At 40.3% G+C, this 26951-nt stretch overlaps 1 protein-coding gene across 2 annotated transcripts in view; it reads left to right on the forward strand.

Annotated features, from left to right (window-relative positions):
- Window positions 1-26951, forward strand: part of CERS3 (ceramide synthase 3) — a 51532-nt gene that overhangs the window by 17878 nt on the left and 6703 nt on the right. For both annotated transcript variants that reach the window (XM_074836968.1, XM_074836969.1), the window contains exons 3-10: window positions 1200-1317; window positions 3373-3491; window positions 7339-7396; window positions 8279-8329; window positions 9536-9628; window positions 9899-10027; window positions 11755-11861; window positions 13258-13414. In XM_074836968.1, coding sequence (XP_074693069.1) covers window positions 1200-1317; window positions 3373-3491; window positions 7339-7396; window positions 8279-8329; window positions 9536-9628; window positions 9899-10027; window positions 11755-11861; window positions 13258-13414 — 832 coding nt within the window. The remainder of the gene's footprint in view (window positions 1-1199; window positions 1318-3372; window positions 3492-7338; window positions 7397-8278; window positions 8330-9535; window positions 9629-9898; window positions 10028-11754; window positions 11862-13257; window positions 13415-26951) is intronic.

Consider the following 26951-nt stretch of genomic DNA (forward strand, 5'->3'; position numbering starts at 1 on the left):
CAGAACATTTGTGTGAGGCTGATAGATCCCAGGTGTCTAGCTGTAGCAAAAGTAGGCAGACTGGGGATATCTCAAAGTTTCATGTGATTACTTTATGCAGATCCAGTAATGCTGATTCCTATTTTTCTCACTTTGGCACTGAAAGATGGATTGCTTCTGCCATTGGAATCTTATGGGACAGGCAGAGATTGGCTCCACAGAGGACAGCTACAAATCTATTAAGATTTGTAGTGCTTTGACTTGTTTATTTGTGCCTTTTTGCTTGACTTTTTTTTTTTCTCGCTAAAGAATGTGACTAGTAGGTTTTTATAATTATTTCAGGATAGAATGAGGAAATTTGGAATGTCGTAAATTGGACAGAATTAAAACAGAACCAGATAAGATCATTCATGTTAGAGATCAGAAGTAATTTGGATCATATGTTTCTAACCATTCATAGTGTCTCTTGAGTAAATGCTTGCCCAACTGTGTCTCACTGTGCTGCTATTGGAAATTGCTCGTGTGAATAATTAGCCCATACATCTGGCTTGCAGTGGATCTGCCCATGAATGAGGAAAACTGACCTCTGCTGTGGGTAACAAGGAGTCAATTGCTGGTATCAGCAGGAGTGAGGGGGCTTTTTCAGAGAAGCCCGCACAAGTAGAAGAAAGAAGCATTTGGCATGCTTGACAGCAATTTGTATTGGAAAATGGAAGATAAAGAGAAACCCTCAGTCTCTGGGGCAGCTGCTGTGTGCCACAAGCTAGAGGCCACAAGCCAAATCCAGTGTTTTGGGCAGCGGTAGCCCATGAAGCAATGTGCTAAGTGACTATCTGCCACTAGGAGAAAGTATCCCAGTAACAATATTCCAGTTTGTGTGGAGAGAGCATCTGTTCTTGTTTCACTCTCCCTTAGCTGTTGCTTAACTCCAATATGCCTCTGAAAAAAACAAGGACACAAAAATCAGGATCTTTAGTTTTAAAGCATTTCATGACCACAAACTTGAGTCCTTGGGTCTGCTTTTTTGCATTACTGCTAGTATGCTACGGTTCTTACTTGGGATTAGCTAGAAGGAGATTCCTTTCTCTCACAGTGCACTGTCATATCCTATGGCAGATTAAATTGATTCAGATTTATTTTCTTCATATTCTGTCATGGGAATAGCTAAGATCTTGTAACTCTGTTGTATTTTTAAAGTTTTTCACGGTATGTCTTTTCAGATATGTTGCTATACCTCTAGCAAAAGCCTTAGGTATAAAGAATGTAAGACGTGTGAAGCCACAGCCTAATCCTGTTTTAGAGAGTTATTTCCGGGAGTGCTCAAAACATCCATCCCAAGTAAGGATTCTCATTCTTTTAAACTAGTTTTGGTTTTGGAAAATCCCAAGTCTTACTGTTTCAATCAGCTATCAGCAATGACATCATGGGATGAGTTCCAGCTGATTGACAGATGACTTAATTTATTTGGGTTTTTGTTGCTGTTCTGCTGACAAGGGTATATGGCATCCAAACCAGAAAATATGTTTAAGATGTTTAATTTTCTGGCATGCTGCTCTAGGTTAGACTGTTAATAATATTTCTAGTGAAGATCTGTGTTCCATCTTTAACTTATTCTGCCTGGAGAAAACATCAGCTGACATCTGTTGTTGGAAAGTGGTATCATATTTATTGCAAGCAATAATGTTGGAACGCTGGCATGGAAGCCTTTTGATCTGTTATATTGCCGCATACTTAATCCTGGCTTATGTGAGAAAGAAAAGCAATCTTTCTATTACCTTGCTGTTTGTTTTTGAAATGGAACAAGAAAAAAATAATAGCCAATGTTTACCATCTCAGAAAATAAGGCAACTTGATTGTTGATGGGAACCAGGTACTTTGCTGTGAACGCAGCCTCAGAAATTTCACTTACCTAACTATGCTTACCGAACAATTCCAGTGTTCCTACACTGTTTTTAAAAGAAATAGGTGCTTTCTAGTAATGAGGGATATTGATAATTATTGATACATGGAACTTTGCTTTCTGTCCCTAACTCTGCTATTCTCTTATTGTGTCTTTTGCCTGATATCATCAGGAATAGATGTATTCGTGTTCACATATGAACTCTTCTCTATCTGGGCAAGTATCCTGATCTCTCTGTTTCACACCTGCCTTCTGGATGAGTACAGTTTGATGATTAATCTCTGAAAAGAAGCACAGCATTCTTATACTTGTCAGTCCATGGGACAGATTCAGGCTGCCTCCTTTAGGTGTCCAGCTTGAGGAGGAGTGTGCCTAGGAAAGCATGCAGAGGCCTGCCTGGCGATTGAGGGCATCTAGGCTCCACTGTCTGTCAAAACAAAGTCATTATTCCTGCGTGGCAAGCAGAGCGCTCCCCAGCCGGCAGGATGGGCTGAGCACAGAGGCTGTTTGCACTCCTGCCCTGCCCGGCAGCTGAGGTGCCTTTGCTCGCATACCAGAGCTGTCTCTGAGGGTAGGAGACTAACTGAGCTGGCCTTACCTTGGTGGAGGCAGCGTTTATTTGCATACTAGCCTTGCCGGGAAAGAGCTTCCCCAGGGGTGACTCGGACGCTACCTGCTACCTCCAGTGCTGCAGCAGCCCCAGGGGAGGTCAGCCCACACCTCCTGTGCTTCAGGATGGAGGAAAGGGAGGAAGCCTACAGGCTGCCACACGTGGGGCACTGAGCACCCAGAAATGCAGGAGTCACACTGCCTTGTGCTCAGCACCTGCTAGCGTGGCTGCACAGCAGAGCTGCTCCACCTTCAGAGCACACGCAAAGCAGAGACACCCGGCTGTTGTACTGGAATGACTAGATGCATTTCTAGGCAATGCTCTAGCACTAATTGATTTTTAGGTGTCAAAAGGAGGCAGTCTGGATTTTGCTCAATGATATTTAACTGACTTGCCCTGTACCACAGAAGTACGTTGGATTTGAGAACAGAGCTCAGGTCACCTAAATTCCAGGCCTGTGTCTTGCCTGCGAGACTCATTTAAATATAAACCGATAATTTATTACAATTAAGATATTGGATACAATGTCCACATGTGTTGATACATGGGACTTCCCCCTCCAGCCCAACCTCTTGCTTAGCAGTAGAAGTTGTGTCTTTGAAACTATCATAAGCCACCAGAAAGACAATAGCAGTTTGTGGATTTGTATGTTTCATGCCTGCTTTATTTATATAAATTAGTGTCTCAAAAATCCAGGGTTTCTGTGAGTGTCACTCAAAAATTAAACCAGGAAGCCTACAAGGTAAACCCCCATAGATAGTTAATATTAGTAATATTTTAAAGTTAAGACCTTACAACAGTGGGAAGGTGATCTGTGAACTATGAAAAAAAAAAAGTTACATTGGAGTGCATCTTGTTGCTAACACTATTCCATTTTTTGCAGTCAGAGATTCAAGGCCTTGCCAAAAAGTGCAACTGTACTGCCCATTTGGTAGAAAAATGGTTCAGGAGACGGCGAAACCTTGAGATCCCAACAGTGCTTCGGAAATTCCAGGAAGCTTTGTAAGACAATGCTTTTGATTCTTATGGGTTTTACTGTTTTGAAAAAAAAAAAAAATGATTGAGGTCCTCGGTTGCCTTTTAAGGGGGACTCATTTCCAGAAAGTTGGGTCTGTCTGATGAGGGTTTTGGTTTGTGAGTACACAAATAAACTGAAAGCGTCTAGTAGCATTTCTCCAAATGGTATGACTTTAAAAGATTAGGTTAGCAGTTTCTCCTTAAAAAAAAACCTTAAAAATATTTTACAGTTTTCTTCATTGTGTAATAATGGACTTTTTTGTAGGCTTCTGTTACATAGTGCTTAATGAAAACATGCAGAGAATAGGAAAATATTTTTCTGTCTTCCAGTAATCATAGGGGGACAAAAATGCTTACCCTTGTTTATATATGTACCCATGCTGTCATTTTGGGATGCTATTGTGTGTACAGAAGTCGGTTCAAGAGCAGGAATCGTGGAATCTGAACTAAGTGATAGGTGTCATAGCTTGAACATGGGGTAATGTGCAAAACATGAGCTCACATGTGCTGAGTGAGCCGTTGAGCAATTTTGAGCGATAATATATAATAAGTAAAAAGTTTCAAAACCTCCTGCATATGATTGAAACCTGGAAAAACATTCAAGAGTCTGATTTTTCACAAATGGGAGGTGGTAGAGTCCCCATCCCTGGAGGTGTTTAAGAGTAGGGTCGACTTAGCGCTGAGGGGTCTGGTGGAGTTGGGAACGGTCAGTGTGAGGTTAATGGTTGGACTGGATGATCTTCAAAGGCTTTTCCAACCGAGATGATTCTGTGATTCTGTAACTTCCCCACATGTAAGCATTTTACTATTTAACTATTCCAGTGTTATCCAAACCTTCACACAGATTGCAAATCCCCAAATGGGCATGGCTTTACTTGCATAGCTCATCCCTTTTGTATACTGAAATTAACTGTACCAGTGTAAACGACTCTTAATGTCCTGTGCATTTGGATTTTGACTAGCGTAATTACGTTGGCAAAAATTCAGGTGATTACAATATTTAACCTCTTTCAGTGTAGATTAGCTTAAGGAATGAGGGTTAAAAGTACAGCTACAAAGCTCAAAATTGACTACTTAATTAAGATTATTTTCCATGTGAATTAATATGGTAATGATTTGATGATGTCCTCTGTTGGGCATAAATCCAGTTGATAGACGTAGATGTACTCTGTGAAGCCTGAGTTGAGTAAACTCTCCTGGCAAACCGACATCCATGGTTTATTTCTGCTGTTTTGTGGATCAGTTAACTTTGTTTTACAAGTGACAATAAGATTTCCTGCTATTGATAAGACCTGCCTGCCATGGGTGCATGTCTCTAGTAATGCATAGCCAAAGACTGAAATTAAAACTTGCTTGGCAGCTCGAGTGAGAATGAAGCAAACAGGTTTCTCTTACGCAATTTTGTGAACCCTGCTCTGCTCTCTGTCAGTGAATGTAGTTGGATATAATTCTCAAGGCAACAAATGAGGAACAGAGTTATTCCATGCTAGTAGTCAGTGTTACGAGCATTATGAAACTTTTGAAAGCCTGCAATCTCCAGGATCATTTTTCTGAATCACAAGGAAAATCTGATGAGCCAGTTCTAAACCATACTTAAGCTGTTAATGCTCTCAGTTAAGCAACATTGGGGTTTGGAAAGCCCTTTGCATGAAACCTTCCCTGCCTTAAAAGACTTACCAGCCTTTAACTTCACAACTAAATTCTGTTTTGTTAGACTTGGTTCAAGAGGAAAAGATTCCTGAAGTTAAATCAGAAAATCCCTTTGCATAGCTGTTGTTCAGTGCTCTCCCTGGTGGCCAGGTTCAGAGCTTAAAAGGCACTTGGGTAAAATTTGGTGAATTTGGATGAGTTTTACTTTAGGTTTTGTTCACCAAATTCCTAAAGAAGCTTGGCTAAATGCAAAATGAGGTAGTGCTCTGGCAGTCTTGCACGTACAATGAGTTCATCTGAAGCGCTGCGTGTTTATTGCCAAGTGTGTTCAATATGAATTTGTAGGGCTGGGGACTAATGGCACAGTTGTTAGGTGCTCTGTGCTCTGGATCTGATTCAGAAAACTGCTTACATTTTACAATCATCATGGAATCAGTCCTGCTATAGCCACTGGACTGCTCACACCTCCCTTGCTTGAAACAGAAGGCATGAGGGCAGAGTCAGCCCCATGTCAAGTCTGTTCCATGCCACGGTGTTGTTTTTCCTAACATCTCTTGGTTAACTCTGAGCCAGGTATTACTTCCATTTGCTCTCCTCATTTCCACCGTGTATTTTTGAATTTTTCTATGAAGTGGGTGTTCTGAAGTGTTATTTTCAAATCATCTGAGGAAAGATGCTTTAAAGCTGACAAGTAAAACAATTGTTTATTACCAGTGTATCAACTGGTAATTTTATAATTGTTTTCTTGATTACTGCTTCAGGTGTGAGACATATTATCGTGTCTAGCGTCCAGCATTCCATGTCCTCATCTTTTGTTTGTTTGTTTTTCTTGTAAAATACTGGCTCAGTCTTTGAACATCTTATTCTTTCACCTGGGATATCAGCCTCCAGGTAATGTGAGGCTCAGAAAGGAGGGGCTGCTTTTACCAGACAGGTTCTTACCATCTTCCCTCATACGACACTTCATTAATGTTTGCCAAAGACCACAATCTCATTTTTATACATCTCTCAATCCATTAGTACAGTGTTCTTCTCAAGGCACTCTCTCCTCCTTTTTAGCAAATTTAGGTTTTCTGGGAGGCTGTTTGCTGCTCTTGTTCTACAAAATGTTCTCACCCGGTTTGGGGCCATGTGCCTTTTGCTGTGATCATGACCTTTCTTAGCGTGTGAAGTCCCTCAGCGTTTTCCTACTGATCTCGAAGAGCTGCTCTGAGAAAGGTCAGGCTTGTTCCTGCCAAGAGGAAGAGTGAAAAGGAAGAAGTTTTCCATCACCTGTAGATGTGGGAGTGGGAACGCTCCGTCTGAGTCTCCAGCCACACCCAGTCCCAGGGACAATACCTCCCACGCAGCCTCCAGAGTCATTACAACGCTGATTGCTGACTCCAAGTCACAGCATCCTATTCTGACATACATAAGCAACAACATAATGCGCCAAGATACACAAGAAATTTTTTCCCTTTGCTGACTTACTAGATCAGTGGTGGAAACAAAGTTTATCTGCCTTGATGGATATCCGTTTAAGCCACAAAATGCTTAATCAGACTAAATGCTGGCAAACCTAGTCAAAGATTGAGGTTTATAGTTAATTCAGACCTCTGTAGTAAGACATAAACTAATCCAGTAGTTGTTAAACTTTCATAGGGCTCGCCTGTTTTCAACCATTGGTGTTAAGAGAGATCAAAAGAAATTATCCCAGCAATGGAATCAAGTCACTGTTGGTGCTCACAGTGTTCACAGTGTTTGTTCAGATCGGAAAGTAAGTGCCATGTGGCTGAAAGCTCTTCTGGAGTCAGGGAACTGTGAGGTGTTCTTAGTCCAGTCTGAATAGTCTAGAGGGATTGATACAGCAGGAAATGTTGGTGTTATCATACATTAAGTTTTAGGGACTTTATTACATTTGCTGTGACCGTTCTCTTGATCAGCTCATGTCTGGCTGGAAGATTACTGCTCTAATCACAAGATCTCTATATTGTGATAATGTAAAATAATTTACTACTTTAGCAATTAATAAAGATTAAGTATTTAAATATTAATAATTCAGATACAGTTAATATGTGACAAGCCTTAACGTAGAGTGTGAAGATGGTCTGTGATATGCAATGATTTGCAGTAATTGTGTCTCAGGACAATATCTAAAAAAAATATAATGCTTTGTTCTCATTTTTTCATTTTAATTTTGCAGTTGGCGATTTTCATTCTACCTTACATCCTCCATTGCTGGATTTATATTTTTGTATGATGTAAGTTCATTTTTTGAAGGATTGATGTTCTTACGTTTTTAATAAAACAAGGGCTGACTACTAGATCTTCTTGAAGCCCATTGAAACACTCACTGGTTTCAGTGGCTCTTTGGGTTCAGATCTTTGTATGTGATCTAGATGATAGGCTGTAATATGCACTGAGGTTTTACTTAATTTTTTAAATTATCTTTTGAATGTCTGTGATAAAGTAATTTATGAGTAATCTGTATTTTTAAGGCAAGTTTTAAGAATTCACACACATGGTTTTACAACATGCCTTGTTAACACCTACAAATGCATCACATAGCCACATTTTTCTCAAAGGAGGCTGTAAACTTTTTTGGCAGCACTTTTGGGGGTCACAATAAGGGTGTATTTCACGGCTATTTATTGAGGTGTTGCTGCTGAGTCAGAAGTTGGGAATAACAGAGAGAGTGCCTCTTGTAACTATATGAGCACTGCCTGGGGTGTCATTAATGCTTCTCCTGAGCAGCAGAACAGTTCTCAGCGTGTCTACGTTCATCTGGCTCTTCTCCCCAAACACTGTTTATCATCAGGAACCAGTAATGTGTGTGGCTGGTAAACACAGCAAAATCTAATCACTGTGGCAACATATCTTGAGTAATTGCAGTAATAAAACACACACCCACTGCTTTGGATGATGAAATGAGGAACTGGAACGTTTCAGGTGTCCTGAAAAGTAGCCAAAAAGCTGGGACCAATATAATAAATCTGAGATGCAAGATCCCTTTAAAAATTGGTGAAGAACAGATATCAAGACCATAGCTTCTTAGCCTGCTCCACTTAGAGAAATTTTAAGTATTGAAAGTTTTGACTTATTGTTGCTCAGCTGATCTGTCTCTGAATCATCTGTCTTCCCAGAAACCTTGGTTTTACGACATATGGCAGACGTGGGTTGGCTATCCATTTCAGGTGAGCTTTTTGGCATTGGGCCGTTGGCCCTGAGGCATTCCAGGTATTTCCCCATTGGAAGGGGTAATCCACAGAAGCGCTTCTCCCTCCCAGCGGGCAACACCTAGAGAGGTGTGGCACCAAAACCTTCTTCGGTACCTCCTGCTGACTGTTGCAGGGCTTCTCCGTGATCTGCCTGTGCTGCAACTCAGCCCTCCAGCCAGACCACTATTATTTCCACCCATCCCAGGTTACCAGTTGCTTACAGTAGATGCTATCTGTGTCACAGGTTTCGGTGCAGAACCCCTACGCTTGCACCAGGCCTGACGATGCTTCGAGGCACTGCAGAATAGCGTTATGCAGAGGGTTATGCTGAGCAGCCTGAGTGCTGTGTGCCTGCTGGGCCCTATCGCTCGGTAGTGTAGGTGGAAGGAGTGCTGCAGTGATTTGGTTGGGCATAAAATAAGTCCTTGGGCTGAAGATCTCTGCTCAATACGGTTGTTCCCAAGGGCCACGAGGCTCTTGTTTCTTCCTAAAATATTTTACTAACAGTCCCAAAACAGATAACTCCAAGCAAACGACCTTCTTTCCCACCTGCCAGAGGTTCTTATGTGCTCCCCCCTCCTCTTTTTATAAATCTGTGGCCCATTGCACTGCCTTCTTATTCCCGTCCTAGTCAGAGACCAAGAATAAGAAGAATCCTGCCTCCCAGCTGAGCTTTCCTGGCTTCTCTTACTCGTGGGACCTGATTACCAAGCCTACTTCCTGCCACCTGGGAAATGCATTGAACCAAGGGAGCAGCCAGGCTCAGCATCTAGCCCTAAGCACATTTTAGCATAAATAGCTGACATTTTAGTCATGGGAAGTGTGAATGTTTACAATGTTAATTGTTCACCAAAATGGACGGCTTCGTTTATTTGCAGTTGTTTGTAATTAAACCCAGAAGCACTCTGTGTGTAGTTCTCTGACAAAAACATAGAAAAAAGCATGCTAAAATTCAGAGGTGGGGGAGGAACTGCAGAAATTGAGAGTTGGTCTGAGTAAAGGTTAAAATATTTGGCTTCCAGAACATCCTTCTTAATGAAGCCCAGAACAGAGATTTAGTTTAGCTTAATTTTTTAAGCAAGACTCAGCAGAGGAGCGAAAGTGAGGAAAGGCAAGAAGTCATTTCACTTGGCATTTGCTTTTCACTGTTCTCAGAGTTAACCGTGTTTTCCTTCATTCCAGACTCTGCTGCCATCCCAATATTGGTACTACATGGCTGAGATTAGTTTTTACTGGTCTCTCTTATTTACACTTGGGATTGACAACAAAAGGAAGGCAAGTGGTCACGCTTGTTTGTAGCTAAAACCTCCGTTTCTGTGACGGGGGTGGGAGATGTTTCTAAGGGAAAGCACTGTCCTGCTACTGGATTTGGCGCTGCCACATGGGGGCAGCATCAGTCCATCCCTGGCACACCTGCACACAGCCGTGCTCTCCTGGCTGTCGGGGCATCTCTCAGTGGGTGACAAGTCTTGCTTGTCACTTCATCCGCACAGAGACCCTCAAGGCCTGTACTTGCTTGCCTCTACCTTTTTTTCTTCTTCACAGGATTTTATGGCTCATGTCGTTCATCATTTGGCAGCCATTGGGTTGATGAGTGGCTCTTGGTGTGGCAATTACGTGCGTCTTGGAACACTGGTGATGTTTGTGCATGATACTGCAGATTTCTGGCTCGAGGTAACCCTGCCCTCCATATTTTTTTTTATTTATTTTTTGTGTGTGTGTGGTTTTTTGGTTGGTGATTTTTTTTCCGGGTGTTTTTGGTTGTTGCTCAGGTTATGTTCAGTGATGTTTCAATCTTTTTGCCACAAGTTTCATATTCCTTCCTATCCCCACAGGGACACGGCTTTGCAGATTCATAAATTGTAAGATAAAAAAGAGCTTCTAGATAATTTAAGCTGATACTCTGTTACAGAATCCCTTATGAGAAAAGAGCAGAAGAGAAGTTCTCGAATACAGAACAGGGTCTGGAAATACAGCTGCCTCTCTGGATTATTCTTGTTTCACTGTTAAAATTAGACCAAGTTGGCTAGACTGTGAACAGCTTGTCGTGATACCAATTCTCAAGCAAATTTAGCAGCCAAAATTCTGGCTGCTTCTCCAAACTGGCTTAATTTTGTCAGCATTCACACCCCTGTGTTGACCCAAGGAGTACATCTACATTATACACTTCTGGCTGGAGACACTCTAGCTGTCCCTAACAAGATATCACAGGTATCTACTGGCAGAAGAAACATTTCTTCCCCTCGACTGATGGGAAGTCCCTTCCCTGAGTTAAATATCAATGTTCAGAAATGTTTAAGAAGTGTCCTATTCTACACACAGCACTGCGGTCGTAGAGACTTGCTGCTGGGTTTCGTGGAAGACAAACGCACTGTGTTTCCTTCAGTAGAGTTATCCTGGTTTTATAACACCAAGATTGAGAGCGTAGTTTCATCACCTCTTTTGGTGGTAGTGCCAGTGTAAGCAGCCCTTGTAGGCTGTTGTCTGTCACTGTTCATTTCTGCTCCTGATACTCTTATCTGTTGTATTGGAACAGCTAAATGTGGGATCATGCAGTTGGGATTGGTCCAGATTAAACACATACATACAGGCGTTTGTTGGTTTACTTTTAATCCTGAACTGCTTTGTGGTCCAATTAACTGTGTAGCCTTACAGTTGAGTTGATAACTGATAGGACAGCACTCGGACCAACTAAAGTTGGCTACCAGAATAACTTAATTCAGCCCTGCCACTCAGAAGTTCATCAAACTGCTGTTTAAAATTTAGGCTTGGCACTCAAAACTTTGTTCACACTTGAGGATAGCTGTTTCATTCAACAGTGCCCAGGGTGATGCCTCAGTGAAGCATGGAGAGTTGTACAGTTCAGCTAGGGGAGAAGCAGTAATTATATCTTTATTAGCGGGATAGAGACCAACACTAGGATCTCCAGCTCTCAAAAAGGAGTAAACAGAAGCTGAATTAGGCACAGAGAAGGGTCAGTAATGTGCGTGCACCAGAATGCCTGCGTGTGAGGGGTCACTGCCACTCCTGAGCATGCAGATATAGCCAGCATCTTCTCTTTGATTCAGCCCATTTTGAATCTGGTACAGGAATGAGGGATTACCTCTGTTTTCAAGAGCACTTTTTTGTTTTCAAGACACTGTTATATTCTGATCAAAGAGCTCTTCTTTAGGCCTTTGATACAGAGTTCTTTCCTTGAGATGAAAGGAGAAATATAAACAAAGAATCCGTTTTGATACTGCTTTATTAGGTATCAGTAAAATGATTGCTTTAAATGTCAAACATGGAGGAAATTTTTCTCCTGCTTAGGTGGAAGATGAGTCCTTGTTTATGAAAATGCAGAAAGGAACTTAATTCCGAGAATATTTGTAATATGTTTGGTGGGTTTTTATTCAATGCAGGCAGCCAAAATGTTTAATTACGCTCACTGGGAGAAAACCTGCAATACACTCTTTATCATATTTTCTATCGCATTCTTCATCACAAGAATCATCCTGTTCCCCTTCTGGTAAGTAATATTTAACGTAGTCACAGGCTTTTATTTCCTTCCCATTTCCATTGAGAGGTTAGTAGTGGTTGTGATGGGAAAATGAAAGGAAGGAATTGTACTTTAAGGAGCAGAAGCAAAACTTCCATTATTGTTGGCTATTAAAGGCCAGTGAGAAGAGTTTACAAAAACTAGTTTTCTTTAAAAATTTAATTTAAGTGAAAATAGTTTTTAAATGAGCCTCTTGAAAATACGCTAACCTAACTGAAAGCTTTTATGTATTATTTAACTTACTTTCGTAAATTGTAGTTAAATGCTATGAGCTCCTGCATTTTCGAGGGGATTGAACTACTTAACTAGGAGAAATCATTTTCCTTTTCATTCCATCCCTCCTGCTGTAGCTGCAAAATCAGACTATGGTGTAATTCCTATATGATTGTAGTTAATTTTTCATAGAGCCTTCTTTTTGCTACCTAGTTCTTGGGTAATGCCTCACCTCACTCACACGAGGAACATTCAGAAAATTTAAGGTGAAGAAATTAATTTATGAAGTCAATGCAAATAAATCATAACTTGCTAAATACTTGCATGACTTTGGAGCGCTATGATTTAATCTGCTTTGGAGTATCCACACGGGTGCTTAGTGTGCTTAATGCTTAACATGTTTAGCTTTTAAAAAGTGTTTAATGTGTTTCACATTCACGGGTTCGTTGACTTGCTCTAGTTTGCCTTCATGCCCCTCCTTGCATGTAGACAAACCCTTAGAGACTCAAGCTGGTTAAATTAATAGTTCTGAACATTGATCAACACAAGGTTTTAATTTCCTGTAGTATTTTCTTTCAGAAATGCTGATGTCTTTTACTTTATTGTTATTTTTTGATTAACTGTACAAGTGATCCCCAATCATTTTGCTTCACTGAGTTTCTTGTTCTTGAGCTTAGAAGCAAAACGTGATGAGATTAAAGGGATTCAAAAAGCCCGAAATAATATAGAAGTAGTGAAGTCTGAAGATGAACAAAACATATGTTAATTAACAAAAAGCCCTGTTGCAAAGCCTGTAGGATTTTCTTTTGGAGTGTGGATTTCAGACTAGAAAGAATTTGCATTAAAAAAATGGCATAGAGAAGCTCTGAGTTGCATAGTATCTAGACCACACAGAGCTCAAGATTTTAAAAGATTGTATTTTTTCTAAATTTATTTAGAATACTTTTATGCAAGACTCAAATTTCTCATCTTCTGAAGTCTCTATTTCAATAGAGATGCATAATCTAGTTAGTACAGGGCTCATTAATTAATCTGTCTTCTTTGCAGACCTTTTTAATATTTTGTGGAAATAATTAATGTTTGGAATTAAAAATAGTTGTAAATATCACAGAGAAGAAATCTTGCAGCATTAACAGTGACCTTTATTTTTTAGGATTCTTCGTGCCACATTGTATCAGCCTACATACTACTCCACGACTCCTGTCATAGCGTATTTTTTATTCAATGGGCAGCTATTGATCCTTCAAGGCTTGCATTTATATTGGGGTTACTTAATATTCAAGATTTTGAGAAGGTTCATTTTCTTAAAGGTAAGCAATTTTGCTTCTGCAGAAAGATGTGTGAAGTGTCAAACAGATGCTAATGCCTCCAATGTATTTACTTGGAATTTCTTATTGTTCTCCTGAACTTTCATGTCAGCATTTTTGATAGGGATCTACAAAGTATAGAGATGTTCAAATGTGCTTTCTACCGCTCATTGTCACAGCTAAGGTCATAGATCAGAACATCAAAACTTCAGCTAGAAACCTTTTTCGCCTGTAGCTGATGTTTTGCTCTGATAGTAAATGAGAAATGAGCTCTCTTAAAAACTGAAACCCTAAGATGGTGCAGAACTCTTTAGAAATTCCTGTGTTCTGAGTGAAAGCAATCTTTTCTCACTGGACTTTGTAGGAACATACCAAAAAAGGAGAGGAGAGGTGAGTGGTGAGATCTTTAAATACTGCAGAAAGCTTGTAGTCAGAGTTCTTCAGGTTTATCTAAATCTGAGGTCAGCTATACTTAAACACTGGTTTTGGATTAAGAAAACCATACGAAGCTGATCTGGTATTGCATTATGACACAATGAAATACTGTCATATTCAACTGGAGTAGAGAAACAGTGCAAGTCTGGTGCTGCCATAATCTGCTTTTACCTTGTACAAGAAACTCGTGGGGAAAAAGCTCTAAAGAGAACTTTGCTGCCATTTAAGTCTTGTGTGATTCCCTGAAGTAGTAACATTTTCACAAGGTCTCTTGTCATGAAGTGTGCATTGTAGATAAAACATTTAGAAAAAGCATTTAGAAAAAGACTTTGGAGAATGTCTCTTAAGATTTGACATAAGCATTGACAGGTATATTTTTGCTAGTTAAGGTGAAACTCAAGTTGTACTATTGAAAAATGGTATTTCTTTTGAGGATCAAGATGCAAAAACTTAATTGGAGCTGACCCTGTCCTCTTATCTGAAGCAGTTAATACTGTGAAGCATCTTAAGGAAATAGAAATATTCCTTTCTACCCGTACTTAATTGTTGTTTGACTGAAAACAGACACCATCCTGTAATTACTGGATTATTGGATTCTTTCAAATCTTATGCAACTAGACAGATGGATATCATAGCAAGACCCAGTGTCTTCCCTAGAAGAAAACTGCAGTTACAAACTCAACCCTTGTTAGGCAGCAAACAGCTGTACATAAGGGACAAATCTGTAGAAGAAATGGCTTGTGTTGTTCTGCTTCTAAAACATGCTTCTATGTTCCCTTAGGCACTGAAAGGCTTCTATTTCTTGCATGTCACTTACCTCTGTTAGATTAATTACAAAATTATTTCTGGCCTGGCTTATTGAATGTTGAAACTTCTCATTTTCTTTTTTGATTTTGGCCTTGTTTCTGGGCTGTTCTTATACAACTCTTCAGATGAAATCAAGAGGGACATCCCTCTGCCTTGCAGCTGAGGAAGGGAAAGGCTTTGGCATAGTTCTCCATCCACAGTGGTCGAGGTTGTGAGAGTACAGTGCAAGAAGGTCTTCAGACACGGTGGTGAAGAGGACATTAGGAGGCCAGCTATATAAGGCCATTCTGCCCTGCCTGTTTATATGCCTTTAAGGGGCAGAAATGTTTTATTTTGAGATAAGAGCCTTTTTGTATTAGTCATTGCTAAAAAATGGGAAAGCATCAAGCCTGCATCCCTACCATGGATTTTTGATTCCTTATACAGCTCTCTGAGAAGACGGTTTCCAAATAACATTTTTACAGTGGTAGCAGCAGCAGCCCTAGCCCTTTTCAGTCTGTATGACTTCAGCTGGCTTGCATGTGCAGCCTGTTTTCCATAGCGGTGGCAAACTTGGCTGTGAAAGCAGTCAGTGCCTCCAGAGCTGTAAAGGCAATGAAAAGAACGGTGTTTGCAAGGCAGCAGCAATACCAACATATTTGTTATAGACATCCTCCATGCAAATAGCTGTTGTTATTTTAGTGAAATACCAGTAAACCATCATCCTTGTATTGGAAGGGTTTTGTTTCTCTGCCCAAGACTCTTAAGTTTTCATTCAGAAAACAGGCAATTTTTGACATTTTTCTTGAAGCAACAGTTAGCTACTTCGGATGGAAAAATGAAGTCATGATGTAACTGGGAATAGGGACTGATGTTGTTTAACTGAAGGAAGCTCCGAGCATAGCAAGGGTCTATGGAATTTTTTCAGTGCCTTCGGAGCCTTGAGCCACCCTGAGTTGTTGGGCTCACTAGTGGAAACCACCATGGTGCAGCAGTTAACAGCTCCTAGCATCTGTCCAGGGGCAGGTGTCTCTCCTGATCCTCTCTTTCTGGACTATGTCATTGCTGTCTGAAAGTTAGTGGGCTTGAATGTATTTATTCTCAGTGGGGCAAGTTAAGGGACTTGTCTGGGTCAGACATGAAAGGTGGGACTTGGTGGGGAAGGTAAACAGGAGGGCCCAAGTCTCCAGGATGTCACGTACCCACCAAGTCCCCTTTGCTGTTATTCAGAGGGTCACACAGAGCTGTGTCACATCTTGAATCTAGACCCGCAGCTCTAAGCAATGCTCTTATCTCCAAACTGTGGCAGGAGGATTTGTTAAAGGTGGGAATTAATACAGGAATGACATCAAGTACTGCAGCCTTGTGAGCTGGGAGCTTCTTCCACGCTTTACTCTTGCCCCTTAGGAAGAGATGGCTTTGGTCTGAGACTGGCTGGTCAGGAGCTCTTCATCTCAGATGTCACCTCCCCTCTGCACTAATAAAGGGGACAATTATCTATCCTCAGTCCTCTGGGATAACTGCTCAGCTGACTGACTTGCTTCAGTAAAAATGATCTTGGACTAAAAATCTTGTCATTTCCCTCCTCCCAAATACTGCAGCCAGAGATGAATAAAAAATGAGGAAGAAGGGAGGAGATGATCTTGCTCTGTCCTTCTGTGTCCTATTTTCTCAGGCATGGGAGTCTCTGGCCCCAGCGCTGGTAGCACAGAGCAGCACTGGTCTCCAGGCTCAGGGCACTTGTGCCACCTTTCCCATGCCCCAGTCCTCCAGAAATACCCCAACAAGGGGGAATTCTGCAACAACAAGCTAAGCTGCACTCAGCTACTTTGCATTAAAAAGCTTTTTATTTTTCTATGGGGTTAAACTTGAGGGAACAGGAGTATTAAATTTTTCAAATCAAAGATTGTTCTTCTGGAAAATATAAAAATACCCAAAAAGGCACCCAAATGTCCTTTCTTGTATGACATTTTATGACCCTGTATATGAGTAAGGCATACGCATGTAAGAAAAGCCTTTCAAGGTCAGACTTGTAGCCATGTATCTTAGATCAGTTCTGCTGTGAGAGGAAGAAGGACATTTTTCAGTGTAATTTCTTTTCAAGTTAGGTCAGACAATTGCAATGTTAGCTGCTGCCTGCCATCTTGATGTCCAAGGCCTTTTGTTGCTAGGAAACTCCGTGTGTTTCTGTAATATTGTTCAATTACATGGTTAAATTACCCACTTGTATCAAGTTTCAAGCACCACTGAAACATGTCTAGTCATCATGTCTGCACATATGAGAATATTTTAGGAAAATTGAAAAAACATATAGAGAAGTATGTACATATGCACTGATTTAAAATACCTCGCCAGGAAAATCCCATGGAGATTAAACATTTTATTTCCAAGGTCAGAAAAAGGGAGCGAATGACAGCAGCTTATAGCCACATTATTATGGCAAATTAAGACGTAAAATATATGTTAAAACCATTACACACTGAGTTAAGGTTTTGGGACTACAGTGCTTTAAATATTGAAAAATATGTGAGAGTTGTAGGAAATGGGCATTACATCCACATGACTCAGATACTTCAAGGCTGATGCAAAGTCCATCAATGGCAGAAGGTAATGGCAGGTTTCTAACAGACTGTAATGTGACCAGGAATATGTTTTCTTTCTCTTTTAATTGTCTTGTCACCGTCAGACTGCCGTCAAGCAAGGCAATGAGCTTCTTACTAATGGTCACTATGATTTAGGAGTCATCAGCTGCATTTTTGTTGGATTCACTGTGGTTCTTTCCTCTTCCTGAAGCAGAAGAGACCCTGCAATGCTGTAGACCAGGCTTTTGGACTTGTCACTATTTAAAAAAATTAGTAGGTGCCACCTCTGTATCTTCCATATTCCTTTGGTGTTTTGTACTCAGTAAGCAGGCTTTTCAAAGATTTTTGGTTGGACATATCCTCGTCCATGGTTTATTCACTCCTTATTTGGTCCAAATTCTCAAGGGAATGGTGAGAGTTAGTGTTCAAAGGATGAGTAATGACAGACTAGGGGTAGCTAAAAACGATAAGAAAATACTATTTTGGGCCTGTAATGAGAGCTGTGAAATACTTGTCATGATACTTCTGGTGTTTCCAGCAATTGTTCTTCTACTTCAGCATTTTGTTCTGTCTGAGGATTGCTCTCATACTGAGAAATCTCTGCCAGTTTGAGTTAACTTTCTTTCCTTTGTTCTTTCTTATATACTGATACTGGGATGCCAGTGTAGAGTCCTTGGCATGAAAAGTGGTTAGCCATATAAAGACTCCTTAAAACAGTTACTCCCTTTTCTGTATCAAAAGAAAATATACTACTAAAACTGTATCCCTAAAAGTGTGCCCTATGGACTAGAATACTCGATATGTTTTATTATTAATGTGTAGGCAAGGTCTGAAGGTCCTTTGGAACACAGACATAATATGCTCTTATAAAACTTGCCCTCACTACTTATATTGAAGAATAATGATTCTTCACACCTGCAGAGGTGCTGGCCTGTGTTACTTTCTTTCTATCTTGTTGTGAATTTATCTCTTTAGAGACTTGTGTAAGTTTTTAAATTAAGTTATACAGTTCCCAGAGGCCATACTACCTGCTCCTGACAGATGCCTTTAAGCTGAGTTTAGTCTGAGGCTATTCAGACTTGTCTCAGCTTCTGCAGAACTTTCCTGCCCTGGGATCCTTTTATTATTTTTCCTCTTACTTTTTTGTGCTTGATCTGTTTGCATCAAACAGAACTTTTTCTTTTTAATACTTCATTTGAATCTTATATTTATTTTGTAACCACATGAGTCCTGGGAGTATGGAATTTCAGTGCTGAACTTGGGTGAGAATTTTCTTGCTCATGAAACACAGGCCCACAGCACGTTATTTAAAGCAATGGGGTTTTTTTGGTTTGTGGGTCCTTAAACATTTCCCCATGGAAGTGCAAACTTCTGTACAACAGATTTAAGCCCCTAGCACTTGTTTTGCTTTCCTTAGTTACCTACAGAATCACAGAATCGTCTAGGTTGGAAAAGACCTTGAAGATCATCCAGTCCAACCATTAACCTAACGTTGACAGTTCCCAAAGAATCAGATCAGATCTATATCCTTTAGAATTAGACCATGGATCCACAGTGGTTAAAATCTACTGGTTTACCTTTATGAAACGAGAGTCACTCTTCAGCCTCCGCTCGCCCAGGAGCGCTGTGACTGCGAACGCTCGGCTGTTCTGACAGCTGAGGCAGCACTGACTTTCTCACTGAACTGTGCAATAATTTGAGATATTTAATCCTAAACAGAAACCTTATTTTTAAAACTGCACAGAGGAGAAAAGCTCTATGTAACATGGAAGTGGAATAGCCTCTAAAGAGATTACATTTTAAATCTCTTTTGTGGCAAACAGAATTGGATCCAGCATTCATGTGCTGGAGCTGTGTGCTGTCCGGTGTGCATGAGACACACCATAGGTGAGATGAGCTTGATTGCTCTTAGCTAATAAACTGACTTTTAACGTGAGCTGTGAAGGGTCATCTCAGGAACCTGTTCCATGCACGACAGTGCTGTGTTTCCATATGCTGTGCAAATACTGGGATGTGAAAATGAAGCATGAAATGAATATTTGGTTTTGGCATGCATAGAAGTTTATTGGACTCCTAAAAAAATCAGACTTTCAGCTGATTTTTTTATTCTTCTTTCTGAAGCAGTAAAAAAAAATCTATTTTCAGGACATTTATAATCAGAAAATGAAACTTAATGAGAATTAACACATTCAGTGAGAAGTCATTCATTTCAGAAAAATGTCATTCTACAGGAGTTAAACAGAGGACAAGGGTTTAGTTTCCTAGACCAGAGGCACATAAGTTTTGTTTTCTTTTACTTATGTGTTTTGTTAAGCCTGTGCTGTGCCAATGGCTATCAGGGTGCTGATAAAACGGACCAGAAGGTGTGCTTGCCTTAATTCCAAGTAGTCGTTTTAAAAGCAGTAATATATTTTAGAGGATAATCTAGTTAGTTACAATTTTATGATGCTGTGGGACTGGGAAGTTGTGGAAAAGCTTTCACTGGAGATTTTGTGGTTACTTTCTAGGCTGGGAAGGACCAGTACACGCTGATGTCCCGCTTCAGAGTTTAAGTTCTCTGAGTGAAGTTTTAGCACAAACACAAGACAGATTGAACTAGATTAGCAGCGGTTGCCTTTTCCCCATTTTAAAGGAAAATGGGTTATGGAGAAGCTGAATTTGTTGGTTCTCAACAGATAAATATTTATAGCAGATTTTCTCAGGAGGATAGCTTATTAGGGGAACAAAATAGGACACATGAAAGTTTTCCCTCTTAGACATGAAAACCAGTCTATCTGGGAACCTTCCCAGTTGATTCAAATTATTGCCTTTGGGACATGAGCTTTTTAATAGCCTGAAGATGGGAGCTAGCCAGCCAGGTCAGCAGCGTGAAGGCTCATGCCCTAGTAAAGGGAAATTACTTCCTGTTATGACTTTCTTTCATCTGCATATTTCCCATTCTGCTACAGCAATCTAGTTAAGACCAAAGCCTGGCTACATGTCTCACTTTATGCTGCCAAATTCATCTGAGGGAGGAGGGGTGAGAGGCAGGCAGAATAAAGCGTAAAAGAGTAAAAGGTTCGCTGCTTGGTATTTACAATGATAGGCAAAAAGGAGAAAAGCCGCTCTGTGCACGCTAGGGAGCTCTGGAGTCCTACTCTTACTGGGGATTTGAAGTCAAGGCTGACCTCAGTAATGTATATTGTCCAAGTGTGTAACCCAGCAGAGTCTGTGAAAGAGGAAAAGCCACCAGTTCTCTACTGCACAAATGTTATGTGCCAATCCAAGAGCACTGTCTGGTCTCCTTTGCCTTGGCCAGTTCATTTTCCTGGCACTGTGAGTTAAAAGGCAGATTGCTATTTAAAACTTTACTTTTTACTCCAGGTTATGAAAGGGGTCAGCAGCTGAGCAATGACTTCCAGGGAGGTATGTTATACTATGTGCTAGAATATACTTCTCCGATTTCAAAACAGCAACAATATTCTTTGGAATTTTGATTTTTAAACTTTTTTTTAAATCGACTCTGTTTAGAATGTCCATAATTCCACAACACCTCTCACTTGAATATTATATTAAAAAATCAGGTAAAGTTTAGAAAACTTGAGGGCTTTTATGACCATTATGGAAGAATGAACTAATGAGAAACTGAAGAAAAAGATTTCTGAGCATCTGATTGGAATAGATGGGCTTGATAAGGTATGCTGGGATGGGAGCATTAGGACAAAGTACCCTTCCACAGCTCTGTTACAACACACCACCCACACCCTCACGACTGTGCAGGAGCAGCCTCAGTCCTGTGGCTGTAGTCCCACAAATGGGGTGTGTGGATGCTCCCTTTGCCTCTCTCAGGTTAGCTGTGCCGTGAGTGGGGCTGTGCAGGTCTCTTATGTGCTGCAGTAAAAGTCTACTCTTTCCCAAGCCGCTGAGTTTGACTTCAGTAGGACCTGCAGATGACCACTGCCTCTAAGAATAGAAAATCAAAACTATATGTAATTCTGAAAGCAAAGCTTCCTGCCCTGGACAGTTCAGCAGAAGTCTGCGGTGCTGATATGGGGCCAGGTTCTCAGCTGGTATAAATGAGCAGGGCTCGACTTGAAGTCAATGGGATTGTGTTAGTTTTCACCAGCAATGGATCTGGCCAAACAAGCACCCCCGCCCCTCTCTCTGCATGTATGTCTGGCACAAGGCAACTCTAATTTTAGTAAATCCCTGATCTAAATGACTCTTTTTATGTAAAAGCTCCTAATTCAGATATAAGACAAATGTTGATAATGTTTTTGCTTTAAAATTAATTGATTTACCTCACTGTTCACAGAAGGGCATTTGCTGACAGTTTTTCTGGCTTCCCTTGTTAACTGCTCATATCTTTTAATTTTCTAGCAGGATATTTATGAAATGTTCCATTTGTTGCTAGTTTTATATATATGCACCTATATAAAAACTATATATATATATATAATAGTGTGCATATGTATTTATTTTTTCAATTGCCAAAAATCAATTCACAGAGCAAACCCTAGGCCTTCTGCAGAACTCTTGATGCCTTCATTTACTATTTTTAATATATGCTGCTGAGGTTTGAATTGTGACTTTGTTATGAGGTGAGTAATTCTTGTACTTTCAGAGGGGTTCACAGTACTGCAATCTGCTGAATCGATCAAAAAAAATCTTGAAATAAAGCTAGGTAATGATAGATTATTATCAATTAAGAAAGGAAATTGTCCTATCTTGTATCTAAAGAAAATATATTTCCCTAGAAGGACCCAGGAGTGCTCCATAATCCTTATTACATGCAAAGAAGGGAGAAAATCCTAAAAGGAGCAGTCTGTCCTCCATTGTAACACAACTCTGATAACTTTGGACCAGGCAGCACACTGCAGAGCTCACATCATCGGAAAGCAAACCAACCCGATCAGTCTATCAGTCAGGCAGTGATGGGTGTGAAGCATGTGAGGGTAGGATTTGTCTGGCCTAACTTAAGCTGTGCTTAGCCCAAGTTCAAGGATCCCTCAGTAATCAGTGGAGGAAGAGTGGTGTCTCCAGTGAGCAATTCACAGTGTCCAGTGTTGTCATCCAACAGTGCTGGGGCAGGTCACCCTCGGAAGACCCGTTTCTGTTGGCTATAGGGCTGTCCTAGATACCAGTCTCTGAGTAGATACCTGACTTTCAGAATGCTGAACTTCACTGAAGTAAATCCCCCACCAAGTGACTTCAGCACACAAGTCTCAGGGACTTCTAAAGCTATTTAAGAAACTTTGTTCATTAGGCACTACTTAGAGTATTATATATCCAGCCTTGATATCAGGGTGTTTAGAAATACTGTATTGACATGATTTTAGGTATTGTGATATGAATGTCAAATGAAAAGACATTACTCATTAGGGATGTGACTTGAAAATTAGATTGATAATGTTTAAGTGTGGAGATAACCTTTAGATACATCACAAAAGGAACGGAATGCCTCCTAACAATGAAAACAGAGAAATGAGCACCCTAAGGGACACTTTAGATAGGAGTGCCTATCATTGACATGGTTGTATACTTTGTGGTTTCAGGATAGTTTAATAGTGCTATAAGGCTTCTGTAGGAATATTCTTTAGCAGCTGTGTTGTTTCAAAACATTCATCTTAAGTGCAGTATCATACCTCACTGAGAAAAGTGTGAGTGTCTGATCAGCTGTTTTGTGGCCAAAAAAGCATTATAAGGAATAAAAGTGCATGTTCTGATAAAAGTTCATACCACTGAACTCCTTGGCTTAATGCAAGTTCTGTCCTAGGGTAAAAAAAAGTTCACTATAGAGAACAGCATCAAATGCCTATTATATTGTTCTTTGTTTCTTTGCCAACTGTGGATTTAAAATTGGAATAATTCAAAAAGCAGTGGGACATTATGACTCACTCGGTACCTCCTGGGCTTTTGACATTATCGTAAAGCAACATACACTTGAGTGCAAGGTTTAGTTAGTGGATTTCAATAACACAGCTAGCAGACTTTATTGAAACCACAGAGTACCTGATTAACTGTAAACAATGATTTATTTCTTCTGAACAGCCAGGGTATTATAGCTCCGGTTACAGGTGTGTTATGCTGAGTGACAACACAAGTGATATTTTTTTTTTGGAGGTTAAATTTACTCCTACCATCAAAATCAGGGACATGTTCTAATAGTAACATCTAGTTTTATGGGACTATTCTTTTCAATATTTGCGGAATTAGTGTAACTTTTCTTTTAATTTGTTTTTCACACATCATCTTTGAGTTCCATCTGAAAATTCCCAGTGGAAAGCTTGGGGAATGGGTATTACATAGAAGAAAGATTAAATAAGAGGAGTTTTGGCCACAAGATGTCCAAAACAATTAGTCTAGAAAGTCTGCATCTTCATTTAAAAACTGCAGAAAGCAGAGTCCAACAGCGCATCTTCCATGGAAGATCAACATTTTTTATGTTGCCTGGTGTGTATAAGCTGAAAAGGGAAATATATTTTCCAATAAAATCTTCCAGGCTGGAAATATAGAACAGTTTGCTTGAATCCAAATGTATATTGCTTAGTCTCCACAGGAAAGTAAAGACATATTAAGTCATATGTCAGCTGAGCTGAATTATTGATGTTGAATTAAACATATTGAACTCAGAGATTCATCAACTTTATAGTATTATTTGTTAGAAAAGTACCGCCTTCTATCTATTTAGACTGACTTTTTATTATCTCACTTGTTTATTATCTCTTTTATTTGAGTCAGTGGTTGCTGACCTGACTAATAGCTTTCATCTTGGTACTACAAGCTGTTTCCATATGTGCAGGTGCTATGGAATTTATTGTCTTTACATTGAAAAATCAAGATCTAGTCAATATGTTTGTAGGTATTTAAATGAAAATATTCTTCAGGTAGAATTAAGGTATGAGATTTAGGACATTCTGATTTTAATAAGATGCATTTAAGAGTCGGGAAATTCCAACTGAAGGATAAGAGTAAATATTTGAAAATCCAAAAAATTAAATTTCATCAAATCGGAAACCACATAATTAAAATTGCAGAATCAGCTGCGAATTGCTTTTATATATCTGTCCCTGCTAGAAGAAATCCAGTTACCTGTGTGGATGTAAATCATGCTTAACCTAAATGATTAATTGTTTTTAGTCTTGCCCAGGCAGGGGCAAAATTGAAATCTCCTTGAAAAACCTTGAGTCAGTGATGATCCCAGCAGGTGAGTTAGGCCTGGTATATCCAGGAGCTGGGACTGTTTAGTTTGAGGAGGAGAAGGCTGAGGGGAGACCTCATCACTCTCTACAACTACCTGAAAGGACATTGTAGAGAGGTTGGTGCTGGTCTCTTCTCACAGGTAATTAGTGATAGAACAAGAGGGAATGGCTTTAAACTGCAACAGGGGAGGTTCAGACTGGACATTAGGAAAACATTTTTCATAGAAAGAGTGGTCAGACAGTGGAATAGGCTGCCCAGGGAGGGGGTGGAGTCACCATCCCTGGATGTGTTTAAGGGTCGTTTAGATGAGATGTTGGGGGATATGGTGTAGGGGAGAACTTGGTAGAGTAGGGCTGATGGTTGGACTCGATGATCCCAAGGGTCTTTTCCAACCTGAATGATTCTGTGATTCTGTGATCTCCCACCCCACCTCCAGACACAGTTATACCAGTGAGAAAGAGCTTGAACTGGTACGGACTGATCTTGCCTACTTTTGCCTGTGGTAAGGCACAGCAAGCCTGTATCATCCTCTCTTTCGTTCAGCTCGTTAGCTGACCCCCACCACTGTACTCCCAAACTCACACCATGAATTTGTGCAGCAGACACTACGCTACTGCCTTCATCATGGCAACGGAAGTTATGGCACGCCTCTTAAAATGTATGTGCCTTTGTCAGGGAGAGGCTGGATTGGAAGCTGATTCATGAAAAAAATGTTGTAGCCGCTGAACTTCACTGCAGAAACATCTTCTGCTCAGATATCTCTCAGCCTGATTCTTTTTCTCTTTCTCCATGCTGCCTCAGTGGGTATTTCTGTTTCGGAGCATGTCATTATAGTAACAACTTACACGTTGAGACCTCGAGTTAACAATCTGCAGTAAGGCACATTGACCCGACAAAGCGTTTGTTAACAAGTGCCCTTCCCCTTCTGAGAAAGCAGCAGGCATGTTGCTAAGGCTTCCTCACTGTTTATAGGATCAATCCACGTTGCTACAATATATTTTTGCCTCTTTTTATACTGCTTGGCACTGCCTTTCCCTCCGCTCTTACACTTTCCACTTTAACTACTGCGTAGCAGATACGAAGCCATGGCTGCTTTGCGACCTCAACGTGCGCGTGGCCAGAGATGTGCCCAGTAAAGGGCAGCAGGAGAGAAGGGGGGTGTCTGACCAGTCCCACTTCTCCACCAGTGAGCTTCAGATGGTGTTACCTGCACATAGGACCAGGAAACCCACGTTTCCATCTGTCTTCCAGCACAGCCGTGTCCTTCTCCCGATGCCCTCGTCAACTGTAGCAGAAAGAGTGCAGCGCCAAGAGCTTGTCAAGAGGGATGAGATTTCTGAGTGCTTTATTGAGAGACAAACTTGCACAATTTAGGAGTAAATTCTGTTAGTTTAGATGGAGATTTGACCAATGTTTTTCTGCTTACAAGAGGCTGGGAAGTGGCCTATGCAGTTTGCTCATTGCTTATGTTCAAGAAGTCTTTCTCCTTGGTGAAGTCTCTTGGAAGGTCCTTTACTGTTCATGTAATAAGATGTGGTGCTAATGACTTGGATGATACACGTTCTAAGAGCAGTGAAATGCAAGAAGCCAAAACTACCTTAACAAATACAGTTCATTTCACTAAGAGAAGCAGACTGAGCAGCAGGTGGAAGGGTTAAACAAAAGGAAAAAAGATTATAAAAGTTTGCGGCTTTGGCTTCACTACAAATGGCTCTCTTGCAGACTTTATAGCATTAGTGTTGCTTCTCATAAACCTTGAAACCATTCATCCATTTAGAAAGATTAAATTGGTTAGTCATCCAGAACATAAAATATACACATCCATTTTGTCTGTTACCCTAAACCATCTGAAGTATAATAAATGCAGTTGATGCCATTAAACCAAAGCATTGAGTATTAATGATGGCCTCAGTTGTGGTATTTACAGTTTGCCAGCTCTTGTGTTTCTGATAGTATATTCATCTGTTGTTGCTCAGGGACAGTAAGAACGGAGTCTTGGAGTTGGAAAACACAGCTATAATATATGATGTGAGGGGCTCAGAGAAAACATCTTGCTATTAAAGCAGGGAAAATCCTAGAAATGTTACATTTTTTGTTATTCTTAGAAGGTCAAAGTTAAGAGGCACAAGCTTCACTTACGATATCTTACTACATTTATAATGGTCTGTTAAACAGTTTGCAAAGACAGGTTTGTTTGGTTTTCTAGTTACAGATGAAGCTATTGCTATTTAAAGTTCTGTTCTGTCACTTAGACAAACTAGACAAAGAGGGCCAGACTCTTCTAAAGCAAGAATTTGTAGAGGCACTTGGTCAGGAAGCAGGTTCATGATTAAAAATATAATAAAAACCTACACTTGATTTAGCAGCATTTTTTCTTGATTAATATCAGGATTTCAGAAGTAGTACTCTTTCCCAGAATTAAGCAAATTTGCAATGGTTGCTTCAGAATGTAAAGAAATTTAATTCCTGCTGCTTTGAAATATGTAAGACATTATCTCAAATGCAGGGATTTCCAGTGTGCTGGAAAAAACATTTACATGTTTTTTAATTACTAC

The sequence above is a fragment of the Strix aluco genome, chromosome 12, assembly GCF_031877795.1.
Source record: "Strix aluco isolate bStrAlu1 chromosome 12, bStrAlu1.hap1, whole genome shotgun sequence".
NCBI lineage: Eukaryota > Metazoa > Chordata > Aves > Strigiformes > Strigidae > Strix > Strix aluco.